Source organism: Rattus norvegicus, chromosome 9 (genome assembly GCF_021556685.1).
Source record: "Rattus norvegicus strain SHRSP/BbbUtx chromosome 9, alternate assembly SHRSP_T2T, whole genome shotgun sequence".
NCBI classification, from domain to species: Eukaryota; Metazoa; Chordata; class Mammalia; order Rodentia; family Muridae; genus Rattus; species Rattus norvegicus.
The window spans coordinates 58,174,519-58,191,224 of record NC_141542.1 but is presented as its reverse complement, the minus strand read 5'-3'; the positions used below and the strand labels follow the sequence as shown (position 1 = coordinate 58,191,224).

Below are 16,706 nucleotides of genomic sequence, written 5' to 3'. Positions count from 1 at the left end.
AGAACAGTGGTTCTCAGCCTCCATAATGCTGGGACCCTTCAATGCAGTTCTTCATGTCGTGGTAACCCCATCCATAAAATTATTTTCATTGCTACTTCGTAACTGTAATTTTGCTACTGTTCTGAATCTCAGTGTAAATATCTGATGTGCAGGATATCTGGTGATGCCCGTAAAAGAGTCCATCAACCTCTGAAGGGGTTGCAACCCAAAGGTGGAGAACCACTGACCTACAGTAAGGTTTTCTAAGCAACAGTCTTCTTGAACAGCAGAGGCTTAGAGTTTCTTTGGGACTCTATGTATTCACATTGAAAGGTACTAGAGCAGGTGTCTTCCAGTTCATGGTCAGTTACAAACTGTAAGAAAGTAGACCCATTTGAGGTATGGTTACGTCTAGTCCTTAGAGTGGAGTGTTAAAATGTAGTGTGTTAAAATGGTGGCCAGGCTTGGCTCCAGGTGTGCTCAGATTGCACATCAACATAAAGTTGCAGCTGAAGCAGAAAAGGACACTTTGAAGCTGTGCTAATCTGTTAGCTGTTCGGCAGCTAAAGCAACTGCCCACATGGGTGTTTCTTTTACACATAGCTAGAGTGGCTGACCCCTCTCTGGAGACCTCAGCTTATCGGGGTAGATGGGTAGATTGCTTAGGAATTCTGGAGGAAGGGGCTGCTATCTGTGAGGGACAAAGAGCTATATGGTAAGTGCATGGCAGCCAATGAGGTTCCCATTTTCTTAGAAAGGAGCTGCTTCCAAAGTGAGGTGTGTGTGTGTGTGTGTGTGTGTGTGTGTGTGTGTGTGTGTGTCTGTGTGTCTGTGTGTCTGTGTGTCTGTGTGTCTGTGTGTCTGTGTGTGCACAATATATACAATTACATTCTTCTCCAGGAAATGGAATTGATGTAGCACTCAAGGACTCATAGCAATTGTGGTTACTTGTACAGCCAGAAGTACAAAGAGGAAACCCTATCGCAAAAACAAAAAAACAAACAAACAAAAAAAAACCCACCCCCATCATGCATCTCTGCTGAGAATATGCAGATTTGTTTATCCAGTCTTTTTCACCCTAAACACAGAGGGGGTACTGTTGAAGGAGCATGTGCCTTTTAAGTGTTAGTGGCCATGTCAAGATCAGTATGTATCCAGAGGACAGGCTTGAGCTCTGTGTAAACTGTAGCATTTTGTATAAGGGACCTGGGCCTCTGAAGAATTTCATGTCCTGAAGGGGTTCCAGGATCCAAGCCTTAGTAGTACTCATGGCTCACAGATTTTACCATCTGTTACTTCTTCTAGACCAAGCAGTATTAGCGATGTGCACTTTGAACTGGCACTAATGCTACTGTTCTTATGACCAGTGATAAAATGTCAGTTTTAACCCAAATGCAGAATGTAGGAATGCATGATAACTTCCTGGCTACACTTTTTATATAAACACCCCCACTACACAGAAATGGATTAATGAAATTCCACCCCAGACATTTGGAGGCATATACACAGAACACACAATTTCAAAAGTATTGCATTTCGTGCCAAGTCTTTTTCACTTGCTGACATTCTGAGAGCGTCAGCTGCAGCTCTCACAACTAGGGCAGTTCAGAGTCTTACAATGAACAGGGGAGCTCTCAAAATTCTCCAGGAACTAGAGTCCTTTCATGGGGGCTAGGTGATGTTTAGACAAGAGGAGTCATTTACCAAGGACTAAGACTCAATCTATACTTCAGAAGTTTGCATGGTTACTGCTCTCAAAGAGTTTTACATCTCTAGTGCCTTTTTTATTGTGACTGGAATCAAGCAATCAAAAGAAGCAATGACAGAGAAAAGGCTAACATGAAATTTATTTTATTGACTTTGTCATCAAATTAGGAAAATTTAAACCGATAATTAAGATAAAACTACTTGGACATTCCTTCTCTAAAATTTATAGTGTCACTCATACTTAATATGATGTTTTCCCCAGACAATATTGTGGATGCAAAGAAGTGCATGCGGACAGGAGCCTGATATAGATGTCTCCTGAGAGGCTCTGCCGGAGCCTGAGAAATACAGAGTCAGATGCTCTCAACCAACCATTGAACTGAAAATGGGGCCCTCCAATGGAGGAGTTAGAGAAAGAACTGAAGGACCTGAAGGGGTTTTCACCCCATAGGAAGAACAACAATATCAACCAACTAGACAGCCCAGAGCTCCCAGAGACTAAACCACCAATCAAAGAGTACACATTGAGGCCCCATGGCTCCAGCCACATATGTAGCAGAGGATGGCCTTATCGGGCATCAATGAGAGACCTTTGGTTCTGTGAAGACTCAATGCTCCTGTGTAGAGGAATGCCAGGTCGGGGAGGCAGAAGGAGTGGGTGGATGGGTGGGAGAACACTCTCATAGAGGTAGGGGGAGAGGGGAAAGTGATAGGGTGATTCCAGAGGGGAAATCAGGAAAGAGGATAGCATTTGAAATGTAAGTAAAGAAAATATCCTGCAAAAAGGAAAAACTACAAATTCAAATGATAATGGGGACAATCCCTTTGATACTACTAGAATAAGTACGTACAAAGACAATTTTCTATAACTTTTGGAAAATAAAAATACATTAAAACTAAAAAAAATATGATGTTTTCCTTTGTGAAAGATGAATTTGGGTCGATTTAGTCCGAAATGTTACAACACGCTAGTTCATGATTCTTCCTTCAGTTTCAGAAAGTTATTAAGTCTTATAATATTTATTGATATAGAGAACCAGTAAAATTATATGCAGGTTATTTTCAGCTTCTGCCTTCCTTGCCAGAAGTCATAAATTATTATTAGCATGCACAGTGACGATGTGTTTTGGAAAACAAACACCATAGCATTTTATGAATTCGATTTCTATCGTAAAAATACCTATAAACCTTTTGATTTCTTCTCAGAAGGAATACATGGCTTATAAAAATACAGTCATTTAAAATGGAGATCGTTGCTTTTTGGCACCAGGTCCTAAGCATGCAGCTTTCAAATTGTGTTTTACATGGCTTCGCATGGATCCGTCTTGGATTGCCAGGGTAGGACATGCTCTAACTGTGCATTATTTTCAGGTTCGCCTGATGGCCTAGCAGCCTCTCAAGACAAGAACACAAGAAAAGCCACATTAACTGTGGTGGAGAAGGAGCCTCAGAGCTGCTCCTATGCCCACCTAGGCATGTTCTTACCTTCTATCCTGGCTAAGTTTGTTGCCAATTTGACACAACTTAGAGTCACCTGGGAAGAAGGAACCTCGATAGAAGAATTGCCTGGATCAGACTGGCCTATGGCCAGCCATGTCTGAGAAGATTGTTATCTCATCTTATACTTTGGGTCACACTCCATCCTCGAGGGTAGTCAGGGCAAGAACTGAAGCAAAACCAGGGACGGGAGAAGATCACAGGCTTCCCTTGAGGCTCATGCTTCGCTTGCTTTCTTATCAGTCAAGGCTCATACTCGGGATGGTGTGGGTCACTGTGGACTGGGGCTTCCCACAGCAATCACCAATAATGACAGTGGTTTTTAAGTCAGAGTGGGTTATCACAGCCACTAAAAAGCAAAGGACCCTTTCAAGCTGTTTTGTATCCTTCATTGTGGCCAAAAGGGCTCTGATAAAAACTACAGTACTGGCTTTATTTGAAATGTAAACCTAGGAAAGCGTTAAAGAATACATTCAGAAAACACGCGAGAAGTCAATAAATCTCCAGCTTATGAGACATTTGTTTAAATATGAATCTTTAATAATAAATCTGCAGCTTAAGAGGCATTGGTTTAAATATGAATCTTTAATGATTGTGTCCCACTGTTTCCTCTCTGCCATACTCCTAAAAAGTATTCCAGAGAATGGAATCTAATTTTTTTAATGACAAATTTGAGTCACTACATCATCAAAGGTGAAGAGGTAACAAATTAAAAACTAGTGCAAAAAGTGGGTGGTTTCTCCAAAGTGCTTCCTCATTCGAAGTCAAACCCAAAGACCCACCATTTTCTTTAACACTGGAAAGCGGTTCGTATAAACGTTGACCCTTCCCAGCTCGCAGCTCTGAAGGGACTGCAGGACAATTTTATTAAAGCAGGTGGCCATGGATCCCTAATGAAAGGAACCACCTCCCTTTCCTCCCATCACCACACACATAAAACCCAGGCGGTCACTAGTGGCTGCCCTCACACTGGCCACAAGAGGTCCTCACTGGTAGGACTTCTCGGAAGCTGCCACCAAGTCTATAAACACTATGGGCTGATTTTGCGCAAGTGAATCTTTCTGTACCTAGATAAAAACGGGGACAGAGGCGGGGGTAAGGGAGGGGGGTGGAGATTACATGTTACTCCAAAGCCATGGAAAACACAGGAATGGACCGAGAGCAGTCTGAACCTCCTTGTTTCAAAGTTGTACAGGGACTTCCCACCCACACTCTGAGAGTCAGGGCATTTCATCTGCCTATACATTCCAACCTGTGCCCTAATACCGTCAGCCAAGGCCTCTGCTGGGGACAGTGTTCTACTCCACCAAGTGGTCCATCAGCTCAGGATGGGATGGTGGGATCTGGATCTTAAGACCCACCTCTAGGAGCTGACCTTTACCCCCTTGGAAAAAATGTTCTTGCCACGTTTTCATTCCCTTGGGAAAAAAAAGATCGCTACAGATAAACACATTTTTTTTCATAAATAAATCTGAGGCATATTTGTAATATATTAAAATTTTCACCAACAAAGGTGCGTTAAAATTTTCAAGTTCTGTCATTCAAGTTCGATAAAGGCACACATTTTTTTTTCCTTTCAGGCCTTGAAAGAATACATTTACTAGCCAAAAGTCACAAAAGTCATTTTGTGGGACTTCCTTCCTCTGCCTTCCTCTTCTTGGGATACATAAGCAGCGCTCCTCCCATGAATCAGTGGCTTGACTCTACTTCCCAAAGAATGCCTCTTGATAGAGGACTTTAAGTGGATTCCACGGTCGATTGGGTTTGAGTAACAAGTCACAACCATGCTTGCCCATTCACCACAAGTCTGCTTTGGCTTCATATCATGGCTTTTCGTTGCCAAGGCGGCCTTTCCTATTTCCGGGTTCTGATGCTCGTCGCACCAACCTTGGTGGGGGCTTGGGTGGAACATCTTCAGTCAAACTGTCTTCCCTGCCCCGGCCAAACCGTTGGTCTTTGGAGAGCAGGGGCTGCCTCAGCACCCCTGGTGTCTGGGTGCCCCCCTCTTTACTGCGAGGCGCTGGAGTGACGCTGGGGGGCGCTCGCGCAGAACCCACGTCCACCTCATTCTTCCATTCCATTTTGTAGGCTGGTGAGGCTTTCTTTGAGAACTGATCTGGCAAGAAGCGCCTGGCCCTGGGCTGCAAATTGAGTACAGTGGTTCCATCCATGTCCGAGTCGCTGCTATTACCATCTGTCACGGAATAGAAGGGCCGTGTGGACAAGCAGAGCAGAACAGAGATAGCACAGGTCACAGCAAAATCACAGTGAGTCCCCTCCTCTCCCCGGGGGAGTTTGGGGAAGGGAGAAGTCAGAAATCTCACTCTTAACTCCAGCTCAGTGGCCTTGAATGTTTGGGTCACAGGAGCAGTGTCTGTGCTAATTTTGAACCACTTACTTTAACTGCTATATGCATTTCCCCACTGACTGACGCCATTTTGTCCCCTCTACTTTTTAGAGTGAGGTTGTAGGTCCAACAGATATTAGCAAGTAAGTACTGGAACTGAAATTTAGTCTGAGAAGTTCTGGCTCTCTTTGCCTGCTGCCAGGATCCTCCCAAGAGAGCTCAACTCTGTGTCTGACACTGGCAAGTAACCAGACAGAATTTTCTGCTACTTAGACTCTCTTGCCTTCATTTAGAATTTTACATGTAGCTTTGTGCTCTGCGTTTACAGAAGGACCCAAGCATCAACATATTTATTAAGCCCAGGGAAGAAGTGTGAATCGATATTAGATCCCAGACTGGGGGTGGGATTCACCGGAAGAATACCAGTGCCAACCACCCCTCACCTACCAGCTGGCACAACTGGAATTGGATGCTTCTCTGGAAACCCAGTGGTAACAAGATAGTTACAAATAGTGACTATCTTGCCTTCCATTTCCCTGCTTCTTATTTCTCCCTCCTCCCTCCAATCTTACAAGTAACCTCTTCTTAATGAACTTAAACGAACAAAATCAAAACAAAACAAAAAGTAAAACAAACAAAAAATAAGCAAAGGTGTTTCAAAGGGTTCTAAATTGTAGCGCCCATATTTTAGCAAAACAGAATCCTAACATATTGCTATAGTTTACAGAGAAGAACTCATGTGTATACTTGAGATTATCATCAAAAAAGGAGGCAAAAATCTATGGTCTATTCCATGAAAATACATTAGAATTATAGCATGAATGTAAATGTTACATATCTTCTGATTTACAACTTTGTATTTACAGCCTTATAGGTCCACAGTAAAAAGGATTTGCTTTTGCTATAATTAAAGGATCATTCTGAAAGAACACCGGATTGGATTATTTATCCTATGCACTGACACATCAGTCAAGTAAGGTCACAAGGCTAATGCAAGGCAGCCCATTGCTACTTAAGGTTTACAAGTGATTGGGCTTGTCCTTAATGAAGGAAACTAGACGTTTTACTTTATAAGCATTTGTAACCAGACCAGAGGCGTTTCTGCTCAGGGCAAAATCATTACCTGCATTTGAAACCTTATTCTTCTTCTGCAACTTCTCGGGAAGCTTTGTGTTTTTAGGTAAGGATAAATATCGGGAGGTTGAAGTAGAAGCCTGTAAAAGAAATAGAAAATGCTATTCACATGACGGAAATGCCAGCAACTGTCTGCTGGAAGCTAAATTTTTATGACAAAACTAGATTTTTTAAATATAAAACTGGGTGGAGCGGTGCAGGCAGGCCTATAGACCCTGCACATCTTAGGTAGGAGGATCAGGAGTTCAAAGGCATCCTTGGCTATCTATATAGGGAGTTCAAGGCCAGCCTGGGTTGCATAAGATTTTGAGTAAATGAAGCAAAAGCAAAAGAAACACTCTAAAAGGACAGGATTATTATTTGTCTGTATTTTTCTTAAGGTATGTCTCACATTATATTGCCTAGGCTGGCCTCAATCAGTTCTGATTCAGCTTTTCAAGTAGTTGGGGCTATAGGAGCAGGACATGTAAAAAGACTTTATTATTTGTTCTGTCCTAGCGTATCTGGGAATTGGTCCTTGGCAGCCATTTAACCAGCACTGCCAAAGATTCTTCCTGTCAGCTGGTGAGAGGGACAGCTGAGGGCTCTGCCCTTGGAAATCCTGTGACTCTGGGGGTAACCGTTACCCTGCGCTCGCGGTTTAAGCTGTTGTCCTTCCTAAGACTTTCCCGAAGACTGTGCCGTCGGCGAATCAAGATCTCCTTGGCTTGCCTCTCACTTGTGTCTGCCGTCAGGTTGTGTCTGTTGTAGGACAAGGTCTGAAATGACAAAAGCATACAGGACATTTTACCAAAGGATCCATCAGTTCTCCTCGACTTTATGTCAAGTAGGACAAAAACCAAAATCGAAAGCCAGAGTCTCAGAGTTGTCACTTGTATTTTGAAAGAATTTAATTCTTTCATAAGTCAGGGAGTATAGTTTCGTTTACTGAAAGGTGTGGGCTTTGTACATTAGAAAAGCAATTTAATTCACAAACATCTTGTCTGCTTCATATGTTCCAGCCACGATTAACAGCAAAGCAAAAATCGTTTTCAAACGCATCCTCTCCTGAGTAGAGACTGCGGTCATAAATGTGAGTTGTGCTGATACTCGGTGGCACCGACCCTTCTGACTAATTTCAGGGCTGTCAGTCACCACCAGCAACTTTCATCTCTAAATGAAGGCTCTCCAGGTCCTGCCGAATACAGCATGGTTACTGCTTACGTTCATTTCCTGGTAGAACTGGAACGAACATCTTGGAAGTAACCTCTGTTCTGAAATACACTGGGTCCCACGAGCCAATAAAAAGGTGAGGAGGTTTAGATTCGACTTCTGCCTCGAGGAGTTTACTGTCTAGTTGAACATTGGAGTCTAATAAAACCATAAAGTCAAATGCTCAACCAGATGCACTGTATAAGCTCCATGTGCTGTCTGGAACTAGAATAGGGCTGGGAGAGTATGGTTCTTGGCAAGAACCTAAACCTGGGAGGCTATGGGCCAGAGAACAGGAAGCAGGGACGGCTCTAGTATAGAGAGATAGTACACCCTGCACAGGGCAAACCTTGAGCACAGAATCTGTTCCATGAAGACTGAAGTGGGTGGATGGATGGAATGGTGTTGGATAAAGTGGAGCTTGGCAGTGGAGGCCCCAAATTATCCTGGAAACAACAGACGCTATTTTGTTTCATTTTCAACAGGAGGCTGCTGCCGTTGAAAGAGCCGTAGAGAAAGGGGCAAATATGGACGACATGGTGACAGCTAAGTCTACGTGTGTAGGTTCTGAGGACGATCTCTGCGAGGCTGAGCATGCCTCAGTTTCCTCTTCTGTGAAACGGAGACGGCAATTACACCTAGCACTGTGAGGAGCTCGAAGGAGTTAACACAGCTGCATGCTAAATGACTAAATGAATGGCAAAGGGCAAGAAGCCTGGATGATTGGCATATTGTTAGCATATCATTTGCATATTATTAGAATAGGGCGCTAACACCGAAAGGAGCTTGAAAGACAGAAAGATGTTCTAGCACTTTTTGAATAGTTGATACATTTACAGTCTAAGCAATAAGTTTTTTTTTTTAAAGATGCAGTTTTATTTGTATGTGTACACAGTAGCTGTCTGCATACACACCACAAGAGGGCATCAGATCCCATTACAGTGTTTGTGAGACACCAATGTGGTTGCTGGGAATTGAACTCAGGACCTCTGGAGGAACAGCCAGTGCTCCTAACTGCTGAGCCATCTCTCCAGCCCTCTAAGACTTTCTTCTTAAGATAATATTTATTATCTGTATGTGCCTGTGTCTGGGGGAGGTGTACATGTACATGTGTGCTGATGCCCAAGAGGCACTGGATCCCTTTGGAGCCGGACTTAAATGTGATTGTGGGTCACCCCGCATGGGTGCTAGAAATACAGCTCAAGTCCTCTAGAAGAGCTGTGCTATGCCCCGAGACCCACAAGTACTTTAATATAAAACAATCAGCTCATTATTTTCATACCTGCGCAGCATCACAACCTTTATCTCTAAAATCAAAGCATCAGTATCCCCGGGCCTTTGATGCTTCAGCAAAGGTGTCCTGAAGAACTTAGGGAGTGTCCAGGATGGATTTCTCCCATGCAACACTCACCAGCACAGATATCTAGAGAAAAACCTATTTGTCGAGCCCAGCTGGAAAACATGTTTTAGCCAAAATCAAGTATTCTGATGCATAAATTTTTCCTACCCGCTGGCGGATTTGATAGAGATTCCTTGACAATATCTCTCTAATTTCATCCATTTCTCCTGGCGTGAGCTTCCTTATTTTCTCTTCACGGCAGTCGCTGTAAATGGTTAGGGGGAAAAACATGTTTTACCTTGGGAAGTAGAATTATCAATTCCCACTTTAGTACTATGACGTCATTACGTCAGAGTAAGATTTTTGTTTAAAAAGAGCAATTAGGAGTTGCTCGATAATTTCCAAATATTCTGAATATTTTTTTTAAGTGCTCAGCTTTCAGAACCATTAGGTTGCTAAAACTCATCTCAGTGGTAAAACCATTCCTGGTAAGTTGAACTGCACATGAGTCAACTATTATACCATGTCTCTCTTGTGTTGTAGCCCAGGCTAGCCTAGAAGCTCACTCTCCTGAGACCCTGGCCCCAGGACACTGTGACTGCAGGTACATGTTACCACAGCCAGCTTCTCCTGTGATTAGTTTTTAAAATAAACATGGCTCCCAGTGTTATCTATTCATTATTCCCAGCAGAAACTAATGTAGCATCATCAGTTCCAATAGAAATTTAATTAGCACATGTCCAATTAGAAGTCTAATTTAATTTGTTAAACCCCAGCCAGGAATTCTGGATTGAGTTCTTACAGAGTGACGGCCAGGCCATTTATAGTCTCTTATACTCCCAAGATGTCCCCAATATTCAGCCATGGCTGAGAACCACTGCATCCAGAAACCATGTGTGTTTCCCAAGCCTAAGTACACTGCTGGGGATCCTCAATAAAGAGACAGCTGCATTCAGTCACAGGAGCAAACCTAACACACCTTTAGAACAGTCCATTTGACAAGGCTAAGAGAGTTTTTAACTCACTTTCAACTGGTACTGAACCTCCCAAAACTAATTTGACAAAGGCATGGACACTCTAAACTAAATGACTGTAGTTTTGGATTTTCCATTCCCAATATCACGTATCATACAGCATAATGTAACATAAAACAGGACAGACATACTAAACACTCAGAGCTATAGTATTTAACCAGAGTCTAACTCTGGAGATCTTGAAACATCACTCTAGGATTTACATCAACAATACTATTGTTAAAGTATACTATACCACTATGGTTTATAATATATAATATATACAGTATATTATATGTAATACTATGTACACATATATACTATAATGTATATTTCATATACATATAGAATACATCATATATGATACACATTGTATAATATGCACAATATCATACACATATTAAGTACATATATAATATATACATGTGTTTTATAGTATATAATATATATGCTATATACATATATGCTATATACTTTAATGTATATACTATGGTGTATATATTATATATTATATATTATATATTGTATATCATACATTGTACATTATATATACATATACTATATATTATATATAATATATCATATAACATTTATCATGTACTGCATATTGTATTTTAAATATTATCATTATATATCATAGCATATATCACATTTCATATATCATAAATCATATATCATATACTATAACATATATGTTATATGTGTATATAATATTGTGTATATTACACGATGTATATAATATAATATGTTATTATATAGCATTTAAATTTTATATAGTACATATATACTATATACATGTATATAGTATAAACATATGTATACTATAATGTATATAGTATAGTATCACTCTGATACTATTACTATTACAGGTCTTGAAACCATCCAATGCATACTTTCCTACATTCACTTCCCTTTATAATGTGGTACTCACTTGAGAGATGCAAATGAGGGGACAGTGCTTATCATCCCTGTCTCTGCCATCTCTATGGCATGTTTTATTTCAAGCTTTTTATATAAGGACACAATGCTAGACTTGGGTTGGTTTTCCCGAATCAGAAGCTTCCGAAGGTATTTGTCATCAAATTTCTTAAACCTACAAATAAGTAAAATCAGAGTTTAAATTAATGAAGACCTCACTGAATAAGAAAAGTACCCCAAAGTAAAGAACTAGTCTTACCATATGTGTATTTTTACATATGCTTTTGTGTGTGCATATATATGCACACATACATGATGTAACTAATGAGTGTTCAAAGTCTGAGTGTTCAGAAAGGAACGGACCTCCCTGGCCCTCCCCCAGCCTCCACCAGCCAAACTCTTTGACATCCTGTGTAATTGGTCTCTTCCATGTTCCATGATATGGGATGAAGCTCCCATGTCTGATTCCTGGTGCATCAGGCTGAGACCCCATTTGGAGATGTGGCCTTCGCAAACATGACTAAGTTGACTTGATGTCATTAGAATGCGGTCCCCTCAGTGTGACTGCCACACTTGTAAGACGGATATCCTTAGACACAGATGCTCAAGGAGACCTGAGTGGGAAGAGCATCAGAGTGCACAGCCTCTGCAAGCAAAGAGCAACACCTCCTTCCCCTGAAGCCCGAGAGGTGAATGGCCCCTGTTAACATCCTGTCTTTGAATTTATATTCCTCATAAAAGCAAGACAGCCCATTTCTGTTGTTTAAACCTTCCACTGTGTACAGCTTCAAAATGACAGCCCTGGCTAACCAGCATTCCATACCGCTTGGTCAGCGATCACTTTAAGTTCCTCCATCAAAATATATACAAAAGCATAGTCATTTCAGCACCTCTAGTGCCATCACTATGGTCCCAGATGCCATCCTGTTTTTTCTTTTTTTCTCCTAGACGTTGATACAGATTTGGGCACCTACTAGGTGACCTTGCCCCTGCAGTGTATTTCTCAGCACAGAAACTAGAGTCTCTGGAAATGCCACCTGAACACTGGCATGATGCCATACTCACGTGGTGGACCATGGTACTGCCCTCAGGGCTGTACTGCCCATGTGGGGTCCTTGGCATCTGTACTCAGGGGGTCTGCACTGTCATTGTCCCATCTACTAAGAATGCTTTCTTGTGTCTCTCTGTAATATTCAGCAGTAGTTATGGTCAAAGAAACTCCATGAGCCAAACCTCTCTGTGCTATGTTTCCAAATGTAACAGTTTCTACCTTGTTCTATTCTCCACTCCTTTGCATCCTCTCTCACTGTCCAGATGTATTTTTCTATCTGGCAGCTATCATTTTGTGGCACGGTATGAAATTTTCTTATTCATCCTAGAGTCCATCCCTTGTAGTCAAAGGTAAAATCAGTATTATAAGGATTCTCCCCACCTCTGTATCCCCAATGAAGAGAGCTAAGCCAGGCACAATTTAAGCTTGTGTATTATAGACATATTAGTTGGTCCCAGGACCTTCATGCATCCAACAATAGCTTTCTGTCATAGTCTAGGTGACTTTTGACTTTTCATAGTCATGGTGAACAATAATGTTACTTGTTTTGGTGACTATCCTGCTCCTGACACAGTGATTAAAGAGGCTCACCATGGAATCCAGATCCTGCGTGTCCATAGCACCTTAGGCGCACGCCATCATGTCTATGAACCAAGGTGAACAGGATGTAAACAATGTCCTTATTTTACCCCTACCATATGAGACAAGCTCTGGCCCGATCAGCTGACTACCTTTCACCCTGCAGGAGCAAGAACAAACCCAGCCCAGATGAGCCCAGCCCAGTCCAGTCCAGCCCACGTGAAGCTTCTAGACTCACACAGGTTAATAATAAATGACTGCTATTTTGATCAGCTGGCTTTGTGGATGTGGTTACGCAACACCACACATGCCAGTATATAAGTAAAACAATAGGCAATAAATATTTGCTGAGAAAGAAATAGGTATATAACATGGATACACTATCAACCCAAGGAGATTTACTGGGTGGCACACCTGTGCTATGAGGGAAACCGACATTCACCCACATTCTTGGCACTGCTCCTTTTTCCTGAGTGCTGGAGGGATCTGAATAATTAAGGAGCCACCCTGAAAGCACTGTGCTAGTAGCCCACTACTATCAGAAGGCTGGCCTACTCTTTCCGATGTTTATTTTGAATTTTGTGCCAGGCTTACAATGCCAGGATTCTCCTCAGTAATAGAAGGCCTCTACGGTTTCTCATATGACTATTGTTGCTTGAGATTTTTACTGGGGGTAAAATAAAGGGAGAGTGACAGGAATGGGAGGGGCAGCTGGTCTGTCCTGAACGGGGAGTGCCTGTTTTCTTATTGCCCTCTCCCACTCCCCTTCTGCCAAGCTCCGCACGGGTGTTGCCTTTCACATCACCAGACTCCCGGTTGCTGGGCCTCAGCAATGTCACCACCGTGTCACCTTTCATTCTGTTCTCAGCTGATCAAATCAAGCGCCTCAAGAATTCTCTTCCAGAGCCAATCAGGTTCTGTAACACCAGGGCTTTGGAATAAGGAAAGGATATTCTTTTTGTATGCTCCTTTTGGTGGTGTCAACAGCTCTGTACACATCCAAGAGGATATTCATAATTGATATTCTATGACAACAGTTTATGTCAGCACCCAGTGTCCCATATCCACTTTCCTGAAGATTGTGCAGTAGACACGACAATTGAGAAACTGTTTTGGAGTTTGTTTGGGAATTGAATGTGGGATTGTGAAAATACTGTGGATTAATTAAGACTATTTGTTGCTGGTGATCACCATCGTGGAAAAGCAACATTTGCTTCCAGACACAAGCTAGACATGTCAGCGCTCCTTTTGTTTATGGTCATAGCCAGCTATGACTTCCTTGAAAGGTCTGCTTGCAAGACATCTGTGGACCTCAAGGAACACATGGATTTCTTTCAACTGGGTTCCTCTACAAACCCTCATGGTCTCAGTCTTACTATCCCCTTCTTGTGCTGGTTAGGTTTTCTGTTTTTGTTGTTGTTGTTGTTAGTTTGACACAAACTAGCATTATCTATGTAGAAGGTATATCAATTGAGAAAGGACCTTCAAAGACTGACATTTTCCTGATTAGTGATTGATATAGTAGAATACAAACAACTGTCACTCCTAGACATGTGGTACTGGGTGGTAAAGAAAAACAGGTTGGAGTAGGAACAAGCCAGGGAGCAATGTTCCTACAAAGTCTCTGTTCATGCCTTACGTGCCTGCCTTGACTTCCCCTTCGTGGTCCACTGAAGCTATGTGATGAATGATTCCCTTTCCTCTACAAGTTGCTTTGAGTCCTGGTCTACATCACAGCAATAGAAGGCCAAACAGGATGTCACCTCTTATTCCTAATCATGCTTTTAACTCATTGACTGGGGCTCTTGGTCCCTCTGCAGTGAGGAATGGCCACAAAGGTCCCTAGACATGAGATCTGCATGGAAAACCTGTTTGACTATTTCTGAGGACCCTGGTTAGTGATGGCAGAAGATATCTTGTCTTCAGATGGTCTTTCTTCTATCTTGCCTCTGAAATGGGTGACACTGAAGGAGTGATTCTGCATCCGGGGCAAGTATGGAGGCCACTCCTGGTTCATGGCTCTACCCTAGGAACATGGAGTAGTATTTTCATCTGCTAAGCCTGGGTCTCCTCTTTCATGTTATTCATATAGGGAAATAAGGTCATGCCTAGTTTATAATAATTTTATATTTCTGCTATAGCGAAGATGTTGTAATTGTTGCCATAGTCACTAAGCAGCCTAACCTGCCCTCAAACTCATGTGGAGCTTCCTGCCTTAGATGCTAGGGTTCTGGGATCTCAGGCTTGTATCACTATACCTGTCCACAGTAGGAGTAACCTTAAAAGAACACACAGTAGGACAACATAGGATTCCCAGCCTGGAAAACAGTATACATGTAGGATAATGTCATTATACAGATGAAGGCAGGTATAGGATAGAACGAGGCCTGTCATTGGACGAGAAGGAAGGATGGGTGAGAGAGAAGTTTTAGAGAGGGGGAGGAGACGAGAGTGAGAGAGGAGAGGAGGGGAAGCAGCCGACGGCACATGGAGGCAGATGTTAAGATTCCTCTCTGCACATTTACAGGTTGTTATGAATATTCTTAAGGGATGGATGTGTACAGGATTTTGTATGTCTAGATGAGCAAATTATATCTCATCAATTGGATCAGAGGTTATTGGGTTGTGTGTTTTTTCATGTGGCGATTTAATTGAGTTCAAGAGAGTGTGTGGTGGGTGGACGGATTGGGCCACCATGGAATTGGGATGTGTATGTCTGGTATGGTGGCAACCTGCCTTGGGAACTAGATGGGTAGAGAGATTGTGGCCAGGCTCAGAAAGTAGCCATAGGCAGTGTGATATGGGATGTAGCTAGGTGGGCGAGATGCTATGTTGAGTGAGATGAAAATATCCCACAGATACCGTGAGGCTTTATGGTGCCAGACCTAGTGCAGGATAAAAGAAACCTTTTTTTTTTAAATTTTACTGCAACATACAACTAGGTATATTTTGTTTCCAATAGTGACCCAGCTATTTTGTTTTCAATGATGATTCAGAACCATTTTGATAAGAATGTTGTTTGGCCTCTTACTTGTCTCTCCAGAAGTTGTGACCCCAGTGTCCACAAACATCTTCAATCCCAGTCTTCACATGATCAAAAAACTAAAACAGAAGGAGAGATGGGCTAATCATTGCCTTTTTCTTATAAGTGGTCCTTTCCACTCCACTGGCATCATGCCTAACTCCAGGGACACTCAGTTGGTTTTGCTGGAAGCAGTCAGTCAACCATTTATCTTCAAGTCCTGAGGCAGTATTTTTACCATTTTGATCATCCTAAGTTTGATCATAATTTTCAAAATGACAAGAAATAGCTGATAGAAACATTTCCAGGTTCAAGGCTTTTGTTTCCTTCTGCTGGCTCGGGACTTTAGCTCCCTCAGGACTTTAGCTGCCTCGGATTGGATACTATGGGGTTATTATTGTGTGTCCGCCTCCATCACAGACCTTCTCAAGGCACACATCCCCCATCCGCTTGAGCCGTCTACTCTTCCCGTCCCTTTCCAGCAGTGCACAGTAGTGCAATGCTGTTTCTCTCAGTACCACACATTTTCTTTATTAAGCTCTTCACCAGTCAGCACCTACCCGACAGTGGATCTCTTCACTGACAGCTTGCTGCTTCTTATTGGATCTCTTAACATCAAGAAATTCCACCAGTGGCCGGATGGTTATTCCCTGCGTGAAAATATGTACATAAATAGATTTTCTCATAAGAAAAAGCTTGCGCCATCATTACCATCTCCTAAGAATTGCTGACCACCAACGAAAGCTAGACTGTTGCTAAGGATACAGACAGTAAATGCAAAATTTTTGTTGTTCTTTGTTTTCCTCAGATGTCTGATTCTCATGAGACCATTTTCAACATAAAACAGAAGCCAAAAATGGAAATTATTGGAAAATAACTATAAGAAATAATGAAGTTCAGAGGTATTTGTTACTTGCTGTGTTGCCCAG

At 42.1% G+C, this 16,706-nt stretch overlaps 1 protein-coding gene across 2 annotated transcripts in view; it reads right to left on the bottom strand.

Moving 5' to 3' along the window:
- Positions 1 to 3,701: 3,701 nt before the first annotated feature.
- Positions 3,702 to 16,706, bottom strand: part of Slc9a2 (solute carrier family 9 member A2) — an 82,463-nt gene continuing 69,458 nt past the window's right edge. For both annotated transcript variants that reach the window (NM_001113335.1, NM_012653.2), the window contains 7 exon segments: positions 3,702 to 5,377; positions 6,654 to 6,744; positions 7,291 to 7,422; positions 9,363 to 9,459; positions 11,139 to 11,300; positions 15,787 to 15,857; positions 16,338 to 16,427. In NM_001113335.1, the coding sequence (NP_001106806.1) occupies positions 5,007 to 5,377; positions 6,654 to 6,744; positions 7,291 to 7,422; positions 9,363 to 9,459; positions 11,139 to 11,300; positions 15,787 to 15,857; positions 16,338 to 16,427 (1,014 nt within the window). In that variant the 3' untranslated portion in view covers positions 3,702 to 5,006.